This window comes from Lucilia sericata, unplaced genomic scaffold (genome assembly GCF_015586225.1).
Source record: "Lucilia sericata isolate MDLA Ls3-8-SP2 unplaced genomic scaffold, ASM1558622v1 Contig000083F_arrow, whole genome shotgun sequence".
Classification (NCBI taxonomy): Eukaryota; Metazoa; Arthropoda; class Insecta; order Diptera; family Calliphoridae; genus Lucilia; species Lucilia sericata.
This window is the reverse complement of record NW_023994116.1, coordinates 541,438-557,146: the sequence shown is the minus strand read 5'-3', so window position 1 is coordinate 557,146 and position 15,709 is coordinate 541,438. Positions and strand designations below refer to the sequence as shown.

The following is a 15,709-nucleotide window of genomic DNA, read 5'->3' as shown; positions in this document are numbered from 1 at the left end:
TGTTTATTTTAAAAATTAGATTTTGGCAAAAAATATGTTAAATATTAAAAAAAAAAATTAAACAAAATATTAAAAATTACAACAAATATGCAATATGTAAGGATATACATAGGAACTAGTTATTCTCATATGTCTCACACTTTTACTTTTAAACATAAAACCCGAAAATAAATTGTTTTTTGCAGTTTTAGTATAAAAAAACGTGTAATTGTAATTACATATAAATTAAATAAAGCAAATGGGTCTACAGCTATTAACGATTAATACTTTTCATTTTATTTTAATTATAAAAAAAACACGAAAACAAAGAAGAAAATACAACAAATCAAAATTAGAGCGACAACATCTGTATAAATCTTAAAATTAATACTTGTAGTAAATTTTTATTTCGTATACATGTATTTATATTTATATTTGTATTTAATTTATGTTTTTAGATTCCGGTATTTACTTTTGTTGCGGATTTTCAGTTTTTCTGTTTATATGTATGTATGTATGTATGTATGTATGTATGTATATCTGTCTGTTTGTCGGTCATTATATTTGTATTTGTAATTATATTTATTTATATGTATGTGTGTAGTATTATAGCACGCTTAATTAATTAAAATAATATATATTTATATATTTATTTGTTTTTTGTTTATTACAATAGGTTTGAATGTGTACATAAATATTTTTATATGAATTTGTATAATTGTTATGTATAATTTTAAATTTGAAAAAAAAACTTTAAATAATTGCTAAACATTTAATTTTATAATTATTTTTCTTTGTTTTTGTAAACTCGTATAATTTTTATTTATGTTTTTTAGTATAGTTTATATTTAAACTTATTGATTTGTTATTAATATAATTATTTTAATAATTTTACTTATAATTAATTCATTAAATGTTTTCGTATACATTGTTTAATTCGTTTTTATAGTCTTGTATTGCATTTTTAAATATTATTTTTAAATGGTTTTAATTACTTCTTTCTTATATCAATATTATTTACATAATTTATTTTTATATTTGTTTAAACTGAAAAACAAAACACTTTGAAAATTAACAAATAAAAACGAAAAAACAAATAATTGTTTAGTTAACGAAGTTCAATACAGTTTAAAATTAAATAATGCAATTTTTTTTAAATAAGTATCAAAAATGGGGTTGCAGCAAGTTGATCCAATTATACAATTGTATTATAGGACTTTCCTATTTAAAAAAAATATTTGTCATATAGTTGTCTTGACCTATTTCCTAAGTATTTTTAAACTGCCCTTCCAGATAACTAAAAATTACTTTCTATACGAAAATCGTTATTACACACGTTTTATAACATGAAATTCGGTCTTTTTGAACTGTGTACTATAACATATACACTATTCTAAAGTATTTCTTATTTATATTTTTATCTATTTCCAGAAAAAAATGACCGTTTTCCTGGAAAGGATTGAATTATTCCAGTTTTGTAGTAAATGTTCGATATGTAATATAATTTTGTAAAATAAAAATAAATTTAAAAATTTTCAAAAGTATTCATAATCTTTCTATTTTGCACTATTAAACATTTTACTAAATAATTTCAGTGCCATATGGAATTATTGAAAAAATAAACTGTATTGAACCAACAATTTTAAATACTTTTGTATGAGGTTTTTTAAAAATAAAATTAAAATAATCAAATCCTCTTTCTTAACATGGAAAATTAAATACGCGTGGGCAAATTGCCCGTAAATTAATTTCAATTATTGTACAGTTAAAAATTAAGATTTAGAATTAGGAAACTTAAAAGTGTAAAGTAAATTGTTATTTTTGTATGCCACTCTGTAATGCACATTCTTAGAACATTCATAAAGCTTAGAAAGCTTTTCTACTGCAACCATTTTGTGTGACCAACTTTTATTATACAGTTTTTTCAAAAATCCTGTTGTGGAAATCCATAGTCAGAAAAGCTTTCAAAGCTTTTTAGCAAATTTCAGTAGACCGAATTGTGGTGTTCGTAACTGTTGTGAGCAGCAGCCGCATGGTGCAAGTATGATGGTATTCCCGTTGTGGCATTCAGTTCTGAAGCTCTCCGACGCAAGGCAGCTATGCTATGACCACGCCATACATCGTCCTCGTTAGAGCCATCTGTCGGCGATTGCATGGATTGATGACAATGGGGTAAGAGTTGTTGCTGCTGTTGCTGTTGTTGTTGCTGCTGCTGCTGCTGGTGTGCCTGGTTATTGTTACTTGCATTGGAATCAGAGTGTTGTGTTTGCTGTTGTTGCTGCTGTGGTGGTGGTTGATGATGATTTTGAGTTTGTTGGTGATTTTGCTGTTGTTGAGAAGTTTGTTGTGACGGTGGAGGTTGTTGTTGATGATGAGGTTGTGCACTCTGTTATTTTGTGTAAAGGGAAATAAAAATAAGGGTTAAACTTTTCTTAACCAGTACATCAACCACATTAAGGTTTGTGACTGTGCTAAATGTTTCGACTTTAACTCACCATATCACCATTGAGTTCATTTTGACTAGGATTCGGTTGGTTTGTTAGAGGCGGTGTAACCGAAGAACATGAGTTCATATTCGGAGGGGTTGTGGCTGTTGGTGAACCATTACCTCCACAACCAACGCCACCAACACTATGTTGGTACATCATTGAATCGCCTGAAAAAACAGATGTATACATATATTTATTATAAAAATATTTCCTAATGCCACTATAATGCGTGTTATGATATGGAAAACCACTACAAATATTTTTGTTTTGAAATTTTTGTCTCCGAATTTTTAATTAACATCTTTTCCTACTTTATACATATGTTTTCGGCATGCTAATGAACAATTTAAACACTTTCAGCACCAGAATCCTAATTTTTAATGCAAATATCAAAATAAAAACTCACCAAAAAATCTTTTATTATTTTTCGTTTACAATTCAAAATCAAAATGTATTATTGAAAAACAAAAGTCGTGATTCGTACATGTGTGTTAAAAAATTATAACTTGTATTTTTAACCCTTTGCTGTCGCTGTTGTTTTATTAGAGATAATATAATCTAAGTATAATCATTATTTTTTTAATATACTGTCATAAAATTGAGATATAACCCATAAGTAATTACTTTTTCTAGAGAAAAACTTTCTTGTTTAAAATATTCAACTTTTTTTTAAGATTGATTTTTTCGAAAAAAGAGGGTTAAAGAATTTAAAATATTTTGTCACTTATCAATCTTCTTTAATTTTTGTTGCAAAAATACGTATGTCGTCTTTGTGTTATGGAAAATTTTTGGCAATTTTCGTTTTAGAACACGTGATATAATATTATAATACATTTGTTCATGTTTTTATTGTTGCTACATATTAAAAATCGCAATTAGATTGTCTTAAAGTATTAAAAGTATGTATAAAATCAATAAAATAAAAAAATAAAAAAAAACTACATTTCGATTACAACTAATAATGTTAATTTATGTGATGTTAGAAAACAAATTTTTAAAGGAGTAATTAATATATATGTGTGATTGATTTTTTTAAACGTACCTAAAGCATTTAATCCATAATGTTGATAACTACCAGCACCCATAGCGGAACCTAAATTAATACCAGAATTTAAACCACTATTTAATGAACTTGAAAGCGAAGAAGATTGATTTAGTTGACCAAAACCTTTATTTATTAAGTAGTTTAATTATTTGTTAGTATTAAAAAATTACAAATTGTCATAAGGAAAATAAAGAAACGTAGAAAAGGAGGGAAAGAAAAATACCACACCATTATGTAAAAGAGTTGTATAATATAAAAAAAGTAAAATATTTACATACCTGCTGTCATTGGATTGACACCCACACTCCAACGATCACCGCCAAACATGCCTGTTCCACACAAGCCTTCTCCCATTGCAATGTTTGTGATGTTGGCGCCGAAAGGAGGTAAACCATGGGAAGGCAGTAAAGCGCCTGGTGTTCGGAATACATTGGTGGTCTTCTTGCGTTTCTTCCATTTGGCACGACGATTTTGAAACCAAACCTGAACAAAACGAAACAATAATGTAATTTCAAAATTCACAATACAAAATATTTATTTATTTCAACTTAAACCTAAGAATAGCCTAGCCTTAGGATAGATATATCAGCCGAAAATATTTAATTTTTTTTATATTTAGGTATTTAACTATTTTCATCGTCAATTTAATATCCCTTTCCCTCTTCCTACTTCATATTCGAACTTATTAATAAGACTCATTAATGAAACATGCTGAAACATGATTTTATACAAGATCAATTACCGTAACAACTACTGTGAAATAACATTTCTTATATAAATATATAGACACACATGTACATACACAGATATGTATATATATGTATTTATGCTCCAGGAAATTTACATAAAACATACCATCTATGTATGTATCTATTTGTCTTGTAAATTCAAACCTTAAAAGTATTCAATATTTACATACATAGTTGTACTCGTATCGTCTTGATAAAAACATGTTTTCGTGTATTGTACACGTAATGGTCTTTGTCGCATTTGTGCATACATATGTATGTATTTTTGTATATTTATGCATGTAGTATATTGTCTGACAGATTTCTAGAACAACAATTCATATGTTATATGTTTTCTTAAAACTACATTTGTAAATTTATACTCACACAGACCATACAAATACACACATATGTACATACATAATGTAAAGGTATAGGAAAGTGTTTTTGTTTTATTAGAATTTCTATCGATAATTGAGGTTTGTTTCTGTTATTTCTACTACATACAAATTAGACTTTAAGAAAAACTTTACGCAATATTAGAGTTTGTGTGTGTGTTTATTATGCAAAGGAAAGGACATTGATTGAGTGTTGAGAGGTTTAAACATTGCCTACATGTTTGTTTTTTACCAAATGTGTCAGATTGTTAAGAACTCTGACAGTTACAAGCAAATTTTCAAAAAGGTTTTTGCTTTGTTGTAATGAAAATGTTAAATAATTGCTATCAATAGTTGTGCTTTAATTTGAAAAAATGGAACAACTTTAGGGGTCATTTCAAAATGGTTTTACTTATCAAATATACATACATAGACGTTGGAAAAAAATTGAAATGGACAAAATTATATGAAAAGCTTTAATATGTCGCGTATTTTCTTGTACTCAGTTTGAAAAACTCAAATTTTTGATTCGAGTACAATTTTGGATATTTTTTATAAGCGATTCTGATCATTAACGGTCAACACTAAACCCACAATATTTCGGATATCATCATGTGACATAAACAACGTACATACATACATGGGCAATTTCGAGTTAATTGGCCCAACTTAAAAATCGATTTCTATGACATTTGCACCAAGGTTAGTACTATTGGATAGTAGGCCAGATACAAATTTTCAGCTGTATTCTTTATCTACATATATACAGATCTATCTAGAACTGCCGGAGTTAGTTAGGGGTCAAAATTGGACGTTTTGGTCATACAGGATTTTTTAAAATTAGTGTAACTTTTTACTTATTGGTTCTAGCAAAAATTGTCCAAAGGACTTAAGATAGTTATTGCTTCAATCTCTTGACCAATAGATCTGAAAATTTGTTTCTGGTCTACTATCCAATAGTACTAACGAATCAAACTGAACTGATAAAGATCAGGAAGTTACTATTTATTATAAAATATTGGAGAACTAAACTACTAAGCGCTGTATATATTAATTAAATATTGTATATTGTCCTAAAAAATTGTTAAAAAACGCATATATGCATATTACAGCTTACATGTGTCTCCTACCAGCGATTTATCTCAATGAAAAAATAACAATAAGTTTTTGGCGTATTAAAAATAAAAATACTTTTTTGATTCATTTAATACTCCCCATTCACACAATAAATACAATTATTTTTTAACAATTAGTAAAATTTTTATGGGACAAATTGTGCTGAAATCGAATTTTCAAATGAAATAAAATTTTGAATTTTTCAACTGAAAACTTAAAATACTGTATAAAAATGCCTTTCTTATTTATATTTTTCAAGATCAAAATATGCATGTATGTGTAACACACATTGCGAATAAGCAAACATTGCAGAGACCAAAATGTAGTCCCAACATTTTTAGTTTAAGTAACTTTACTTGTACTTTTTTGATGACAATCCCACGGGTATTTATCATCACTTGTTAAATTATAACAGAGAATCATTTTGTGCCAGTTGGCTGCTTTTCTTTGCCTGTCTATCCACCTTTTTTTTTCTTTTGTGACAGACAAACAGACGGACAGGCATTCATACGTACATACATATGTATGTATATTAAATTTGTATCATTCCTGTGTCTAACTATTTGCAGGTTAAAAGTTCCGTATAATGCATTAACGAAAACATTTTTTATGGAAAAAAGTAAATGACAACGCCACGATATATTACTTTAATATTTAAGAGATTCATTTCAAGGGTTGTGTTGATGTCGGTGGTGTAAGAAGATAACAAAGTGACCTTGGCTTATTTGTATTTAATGTCCTATAGGTTTTGTTTTTTCCTATTTTTGTTCTAAAACAATTTGACTTAATAGAAGGTACATAGTTCAGGCATTGATTTTTTCTGTTTTGAAATTTAAACATTTATGTAAAATATAAGATATTTTCATATTTTATTCAACAAAATTATTAAAGTAAATCGATTTTTACAGAAGTCATAAAAACGTGATTTGCATGAAGACTTCTAGGTGTGAATTTCCGTTTAAGAAATACCGAACACAAAAAAGTCATAACCTTATTTAAGGCGTTCTACCAGTCATAGATTGCCATAACATTAAAAATTGTTGTTGCTGCTGCTCTTGTTTTCTATTTATCCTCGCCATCATCGCGCTCCATACTCGTATAGACATACATATAAATAGGCGTTAAATGAGGTGGTTTCACAAAACATTAAATTATCGCTTTTTTTTAATGTGTTCGCTTTATTTTTTAAGGGTGTTTGTAAACAAAAATTCAAAATATGAAAAATGAAAAAAACGTTACAAGGTTATTGTATTATTATATATGCGCGCCTTTTCCAGCCGCCTCAATTATGTTTAATTTTTCATAACCTCAACCACTGATTTAAAACGAAAGTATTTAGTTTATTAGTCCGTTTGTAACATTGCAAAATTTTCAATCATATTCTCAATTACTTTAATTTTTAAATAATTTTCAAAAACTCATTTTCGAAATTTGCATTTTTTTAAATTGATTTTAACTACAAGTGGAAATATTTGAGCCATTTAACAGTAATGGTTAATATAAAAAAATCTAGTGCTAAAATTTCCATTAATTTGCCTAATTTTTTCTGGACTACAATTGATGAGGTTTTTTATTAAAATAAATAAATGTTTGAGTAAAATGACTAGGCTAGATGATTTTGACGAAATAAATAGATTACTGCCTAGCTCTACTTATAAAATGTTAAAATATCCAAAAAATATTTAAAAGTTTGTTCAATTCGTAATAGAAAACTTTTCTTGTAAAAATAAATATTAAAATAAAAACAAACTGTAGGTCAACTTAAAGTCGTTGCTACTAAAGCATTTTAGTTTTTATTTATTAACGAATATTTCTAAAACTGTCAGACAACTGTTAACATTATGTACATGTGGATTAGGGTCGCTGCAATAGTATATCAAATTTAAAATATTCATTCTGATTTGTATCTCCTGTTTAAGAGCCACCCTATGTTATGTTTAGAGCATTCGTATAAAAACACACCACATGCACACATACAAAAATGTTTGTTTTTTATTATTTTGACTAATACTTATTTGTGTTTTTGTTGTTTTCTTGTTTTGACTGTATGTAATAAATACTTTTTCAGTGTTTTTTTTTTTTTTTTTTGTTTAGAATTCTCCCTCATGCATTAATGATGAAAATGATGATGAGCTTGCAAAAGGAAAAATAAAACAAAAAAGCAGCAACAATAAAATCGAAAAAAAATAAAACCAAAACAAGTCAGTAAAAGTTAAAAGGACATGAAAAAGCAATCATTGGGTCGTCATGAGTAATGATTTTGTATTTCAACGCTGAATGCAAAAATGATAAATTGGTATTAAATTTTAAATATTAAACATTTAAATTTCATGCAATGGATTAGAAATTATGTGTAATTGTGTACTTGTCTGTTGTTTAATTTTATCAAAACTTTAAGGTTTCGTCACACGTCTTCCCTTTGTATGGACTATACAAACATTATTAAAAATCTTGTTTAAATTTAAGCCGATATGTTGCCCTATATTTCTTAATTCATGTTCCAAAAATTTTCAAATATAAATGTTTATTTAAAACTCTTCAGATTTTATACAATTTTAAACATTTAATAAAATTGTAACTCGTATAAAATCGCAATCATTTATTAACTGAGAACTTTTTTGCAAAAGTGGCAATTAATAGTAAATATTTGACATCAATATTCGCAATTCGTACGACTCAACAAGATTTGAATTTCATATTGATGTTGACAATTTCAATAAAGTTTTTATTAGTTTTTTTTCATAACTCTTTGTTCTATTTTGTTCGTTTTATTGCAGAACAGTAATAAAAGTTATAAAACGTACATTATGACAATAATCAATTGAAATTGTAATAAAAATCAAAATGATATTTTTCTATATGCTGGAGTGTGGGCTACAGAGGCTGCATGTTAACAATGATGAAAGCAAATATTGAATATTTGTTATTTGCTATTTGCTATTTTTCCAGTTTGATTACGAATTCTTTACAAAATTTTATGAAAAAACTTGAACCAATCAAATATCAATTGAAAAAGCTTTCATTTTGTACGAACTCATTGCGATGATGTCGTCTATGTGTGGGAGTGTGTGTTTTAATATTACTTAACTCACTATTAGATTAAGCCATTTTATACACAGCCACATTATTATTTTATTTTTCTGTTCTTGTGTCTGAAATTGTCAATAAACTTTATGTTTTTAACAAGTGCAAAACGCCAACCAAATGTTTCTTTTGCAATGGAGACCGAAAAGGGAACAAAAAAAGCTGGAGGAAACTAACTAAAAGATTTTATTGAGTGGTTTATGAAAATCGCTTTTTGGCCAATATCTTTTCATTTTCCAAGGATTTTTTTATGTTTATTTGCAACATAAAAATGGTCGAAGCGACGTGAATTTTTTTTAGTAAATGTATGTGCTCTATGTGAGTGAGTATGTGTGTGTAAACACACACTAGCAAATATAAAGCCTTTACTGGCAAACGATTTATTTTATGTTATCCTTTAAATCCTATTTTACGACAAAAACATCAGCAGTTGCTATTGCTGCCAACGACAAACAAAAACAGAAAAACTGGAGGAAAATACTAAGAGAACTCTTGCTGTTAATGTGTTTGAATATTGTTGTTGACAGTTTTGTTTCAATTTAATACGCCCTCTCAATAATATTTAACCATTTAAAGCCAGTGTCATTGCCATCATCGGCGGAGGAGGAGTTGATGTGAAGAAATTTAAAAACTATGTACATATACAAACTTTTGTTTAAATTAAATATAAATATGATTTTAAAATTTGATTAAGTACTTAATTGCAGTTTATAAGTATTGTTGCCCATTTGACGTTTAGTGGTTAGCGGGAAATTTTAAGATTTTTAACCATCTATGGAGATTCCTTTGTCGTTTTTTTCCCAGATAGAAATATTTGTAATAACAATTTAATATGTCAATTATAAAATGAAGTATTAAAAAAATTCTTAAAAACTCGCGATATTTTAAGCTTATTTATTTTGAAAAAGTTTTTTCACAAGTCACTATGACTATAGGTTGGTCTAAGATATATTTTTTACATACGGGGTTTGTCAAATTCCAGATATTAAAAATATAAAAGTGTATTAGGAAAAAACAATAATTCATTGTTCTCTTCACACTACCTTATAATTAATATATCATGGTTTGACCATTAGTCTAGCTTATAGTCTAACCTATAGCCTAGTATATAGTCTGGTCTATAGTCTTGTCTATAGTCTACAGTCTAGTCTTGGTATTTGGAAAAATTACAAAATTTTTAGGTATTACTTAAATTTGACGTTTTCTAGAGACTTTTGCAAAAAGCAATTGGCAGTACTGTTCATAAGGTTAAATATTTGTCATACAAATATTAAATTTAGCCGAAATAAACATAACAATACTCTTAACGATTTCAAATATCGACTTTTTTCTTCTGTTGGTATAATTATGACAGGTGTTTAATTCGAAATTTGTATAATGCACAATTAATGTTGTCTGTTTTTTTCATAGACGTAAAAAACATATTAGCACTCCACCCCAAAAAATACCACAGCCACTGTTATAGGATGATAGTGTCATAATAATTGTGATCATCATCATAATCATCTAATAATTCTATAACAAACAAATCAAATGGCAATATTATGCTGGTTATTTATATTAAATTCTATACACAACAGGTTCATTATATTCCCAAACCAAACATTATACGGATTTTAAGTTACAAACAAAGGGAAAACCAACAGACAGACAAATACAAAAATCTCTGCAGGCACAAACCGAAAGTTGCGTTTTTGTTCGTTCACCCTTCATTTAACAGACCATAAGTTTCATTCTTATTAGATTTTGAACAGATTTTTTACTTGTTCACTTGTGTACATGAACGAAAGTGTGTCGTCTATTTTAACACCACGCACCCTGGCAATTATTGCTGTGGGAAAGCTGTATCGAGACAAAAACCTCCCTTACATATGACGATTTATTTGTTGTTGGGCACTGTGGTTTTATGTTTTGAGCTCAGACAAAAATTATTGTTTTTTCATGAACTACTTTATGACTTGACTTTTGTTTATTAAAAAGTTTTTTATTTGTTTGTGTAATTGAGGAGAATTTTTGTATTTGGTTTTTGGCATAAGTTAAATCACAACAAAAGTTGTAACATGAAAATTCTTTAATGCGCTTTTTTAACGACATTTAAGGATGTCATCCTCATAGCGTCTCAATTTCATTTCAAGAACTGCACTCAATTTTTGTAGCTAGATATATTAAGAAATTTAATTATTTACATATTTTATATTTAATGAATAAATCGACGATTACGCGCTGAAATTGAAAAAAAATAATTTTGGTAAATGTTTTAAATATTAAAAAATACATATGGGCAATTTCGTGTCAATGAAATGGTGGAAGAAATTTGCACCACGGTTAGTACTATTTGATAGTAGGCTAGACACAAATTTTCAGTTCTATCGGTCAAGAACGGCTGGACTCAGAGGTGCTCAAATGAGTGTAACTTTTCACCTATTAGTCCTAGCAAAAATTGTCCAAAGGAGTTGAAATAGCTATTTCTTTATTATTTCCAAAAATTTTTTTTATTTTTTTTCAAAATTGTCCAAAGGTGTTGAAATAGCTATTTCTTTATTGTTTCCAAAAATTTTTTTTAGTTTTTTTCAAAATTATTAAAAAAAAATTAAATTTGTATTTGGCCTACTATAAATAGTACTAACCTTGGTGCAAATTTCATCCAAATCCATTTTATGAGTTGGGTCACTTAACACGAAATTGCCCATATTTGAAATGTACGTATCAAATATGAAAGCTACCAAATACGAATTGTTGTGATTTTATAAAAAATGTAAATCTTTGAATAATTTTTTGCAAAATAAAGAATGAATTTACTTTTTGCCTATCATTAACTCCTTAGTGGCAGACTTGGGTAAAATTAGTTTTCAAATTTAAAAATATTGCTCCATTTTCCCCTTTTTTGTAAGGAAATGGTCGGTTTGATATTTTCAAAAATTTTATAAAGATTATAATTATAATATTCACATTGAGTACCGTCGACGCAAGCATATACTGATAAATTTTGAATGAAAAACTTAATTCTATTCTGACATAACATTTCATTGGTTTACCGTGCTACAAAATCAAGTGAAATAGTGGAAGTAAAACGTAGAAAGCGAACCGAAAGAATTCCAACTCTCACATTCTATCAAAACATCCCCATCGAACAAAATGTGAAGTTGGATGAACACTTACACAACAACAACATTGCAAAGAATAAAATCAGAATCCATGACATCGTATTTTAATTTAATTTTAAATTAAACGTCAACATAAAAGATAATGTTAATGTTATTTCAGAATTTTCGCTTCTTGTTGTTACGACTGTTCTATGTTGCTTGTTCATTTGTATTAGATTTTGGTCATAGAGCAATAAAATTTCGTAAAAATAACAACAAATTTATACAGAAAATTAAATACCTAAATGTTTTTTCTAATGTTTTTTGTTCCACATAGAAATTTAAAGGAGACATCTATTTTTTTAATATATTACTTTAGTAACCTTCAAGATGAAACATAAAGTAACAATTTAAATTATGCATCTTTGAATGGGAATTCTAAACAACAAAATATTTTTTTTTTATTTTTAACACAAAGGCATTATTTAAAGTTTATTAAAAATAAACTTGATAGAAAATTTATAAAGAATTTCATTAAAAAATGAGGACAACCAGCGCAAGTCAATTTTATCAAAGACCCCCACTAACAAACAGTAACAGAGGGTTGATATTTGGATTTGTAACACTATTGTGAATGATTTTGTATACTCTCTCTAGCGCTCTCTCTTTCTGTCATTCTCTTTTTAATTATAAATGAAAGGAATTTAACAACAACAAAATCTTTTACTCCTCCCTCTAGTATCCAAATAAACAATATGAAAATCAAAATAAAAATAATAGAAAAACTTTTAAACATGCACAGATAAAGAAAGCTACGTACGTACTCGTTTACAAATATTTCACTTCCGGTTGCTACTGACAATGCACACACAAACATTCATGCAGTCATACATTTGTGAAAGGTAACTTTTTTATAACACGCATATACAGTCAAACACATGAAAGCAGAGCATCCACAACTTGAATTTCGTAACTTAGGGACCCAAATTGAAAATTCCAAACATCGGCAATAACAACTTTTCAAGATGGATGTTTTTGGAAAACGTATTTTTTTTGTTGTTTGACTTCAAAACATCCGCAACGGTAACAGTAGCAACTATAACTTTGTACTTATACATAGCAAGAGGTAAATATTTTTGGAACTAACATCCATCCCACACACAAATTTACGACAGTGAATGATGCATGATTGGAATTGTTACAAATTTTACTTTTATTGTATTTGTAGTCAAGGTAATCGCCATTTGCCGAGAGAAATAAACTTAAACATCACAAACATATTTTATGGATTTTTTTAAGAATTTCTTTAGATTTTCATAAACTAAAAATTATTCTAAACTACAAATTTTAGTTTAGTTTGACCAAAATGACAACATTTTCTATAAATTTATACATAAAAGTCGGCTTAAATATTTTTATAAGAACCATCAAAGATGGGAGTAAAATGATCAACATTTGTTAGATGATTACGTATGCGGTAATTCGTCCCTAGTATAGCCATTCGACATAAACAATAGGGTGGGTCGAAAATAGGCTTTTCTCTCGAATCAACTTCTAATAGTGAAATTATGTTGTATTTTAACGTCAAATGGAAGACTGTAATATATTATTCAATTATTTTGAGGGTAAGAGCCCGCGCATCGCCGCCAAAGTTTGTAAATGCGTTTATATGGGAGAAAATGTAGAAAAGCTCAAAATTGGTTAAAAAAATGTTTGAGTTATTAAATTTCCCCCGAGATTTTGTGATTCTGAAGACACATAAAAGTAAATATAAGATTCATAAAATGTGCTAGTACGAATTTTTGTTCAAATTGGATTAGTCTGTGGTCAAAAAAGTGCCATTATTTTAAAAGCATCTCCAAAACTCCTTTTTCAAATTTAAAAAAATTTTGTTTAATGGATTTTAAGAACTTAAAGTTTTCTATACTGGATATAAAGGATATATATAAGAATTAAACACAAAAAGAATGAGCTCAATACCTCTCATAGTTTTACCGTACCTGCGATGTAAAGTTGAAGGATTTCGGGAATTTTTGCAAATAATTAAGTAAAAATTATATTATAACTAAGTGTTGTTTAATTTTGATCAAGTAATCCGTTTCCGAGTCCATGGAAAGTTATTTCTGATCAAATTCCCGAAATTAAAAATCATTAACCCTCTAAAAACCGGGGTCAAAATCAAGTTTTTGTATATTTAATATTCTTCATTAAAAATAGCAAAATATTGTGTATTTAATTATGAATACATTTTGACTAACTACACGAAAATATATCCAGAAATCTAGGAATCGAACTTCTTCAAAAATTAACCCTCTGTCGTACTTGGGATCAATTCAAGACCAATTTGTTTTAAACACTAAAAAAACACTTTTAAAAAGAAATTTTGTAAAATTATTTTTTTAAAGAATTAATTAATATCCAGTACTTGGTTTATCGTATTATTTGTATGTATTAAAATAATTTCTAAGGAGTTTTATCAATATCCATCAACAAACTAACAACATCATGCTCTTATTTCTTCAAGAACATAAAATATTCAAAATTTTGATTTTGACCCCGGTTTTTAGAGGGTTAATGATTTTTAATTTCTTAAATTTGATATGAAATAACATTAAAATTGATTTTTTTTTAATTTGTCTAAAATTTTAATAAAAATGAGAAAGTGTGCATGTATGTATATTCTCACAAAATATTCGTTATTCGAATACTTTTAAAAATAATAAAACAATTAAACGAGGGAGTTCAGACCATAATTAACCCAAGTCCCCATTAAACATCCTCTTCTAAAAATCTCCCTGATGGTGACTTCTCTTTAAATGTTATAAATTTGTTATTTTTTAAACAAAATTTTATGTTTTTCATTTAAAAACAAAAACTTCGGGTTTACCAAACTTTCAAAACTGAACAAAGTTTGCCGAAGTTCGGGTTTGCTTTTTAATATAGGGTAATCCCCATACATATGCTTTCAAAATCTTGTCATGAAAATGCCATCATTGTATACGAAATGTATGCCCTTTGGCATATATATATCCACTTTGAATTATGTTTGCCAATCTTACACATTAAATAACGCCCACTGTGCACAGTAGGAAACCAAATTAAAATAAACATTGGTGGAAACATAAAAATGACCAACATTACAAACATTTAATTTGTAAAATTTGTTTAAAGCCAACCCCAATCCCATGCCATTCGTCTCTAGCTAGATAAGAAGAAAAATGGAAAAGAAGGAAACTTAATTTAGCATGTAATAAGTCACAACAATGTTTCCTTTACATGTTGGCTTGGAAGCGTGCGTTTAAATGTTTGTTCCCAGTGTTGACACGTGAGTTAATCTGTAAATACACAGTTATTGGTAGACAGGGCTAATACCTCTTCCTCCTGCTGCTACTCCCTTGCAGTATTATTACAAGTGAATTGTGTGTATTTGAGTAGTTAGGCCTTTCCACAATTATTTCATTTTTAGGTATATTAGTGTGTATGTGTGAGCATTTGTAAATTGTTTATGGAATATAATAAAATTAACTTATCCAAAAAAGGCTTTTGTACACCCCGTCTCCTTTTGTATTTCCATTTTATTTGTTTTTTTTTTTTTTTTCTGTTTCTAACCAAATTTGATGATGTTAAAAGATTTAAGATAAATATCTCTTCTATTTATGTTCTGTTTACAGTATTTATTGGTTGTTATATTAAATTTTACTGTTTCTTATTTAAAATTTGCAACATGTTGCTGTGTAACTGTTGCAATGTCACGTGCTAACCAGTATAAAAAACGACATGTGTATGAAGACAACTTTATGAATTTTTT

At 27.8% G+C, this 15,709-nt stretch overlaps 1 protein-coding gene across 6 annotated transcripts in view; it reads right to left on the bottom strand.

Annotated features, from left to right (window-relative positions):
• Positions 1-924: 924 nt before the first annotated feature.
• LOC119599612 (homeobox protein orthopedia) overlaps positions 925-15,709 on the bottom strand; it is a 34,315-nt gene continuing 19,530 nt past the window's right edge. For 2 of the 6 annotated variants that reach the window (XM_037949457.1, XM_037949461.1), the window contains 4 exons: positions 3,792-3,996; positions 3,511-3,636; positions 2,475-2,635; positions 1,964-2,365 (listed from right to left, as the gene is read on the bottom strand). In XM_037949457.1, the coding sequence (XP_037805385.1) occupies positions 1,964-2,365; positions 2,475-2,635; positions 3,511-3,636; positions 3,792-3,996 (894 nt within the window). Of the gene's footprint in view, positions 2,366-2,474; positions 2,636-3,510; positions 3,637-3,791; positions 3,997-15,709 lie in introns of all 6 variants that reach the window. The other 4 variants (XM_037949459.1, XM_037949460.1, XM_037949456.1 and 1 more) reach the window with 3 other exon arrangements.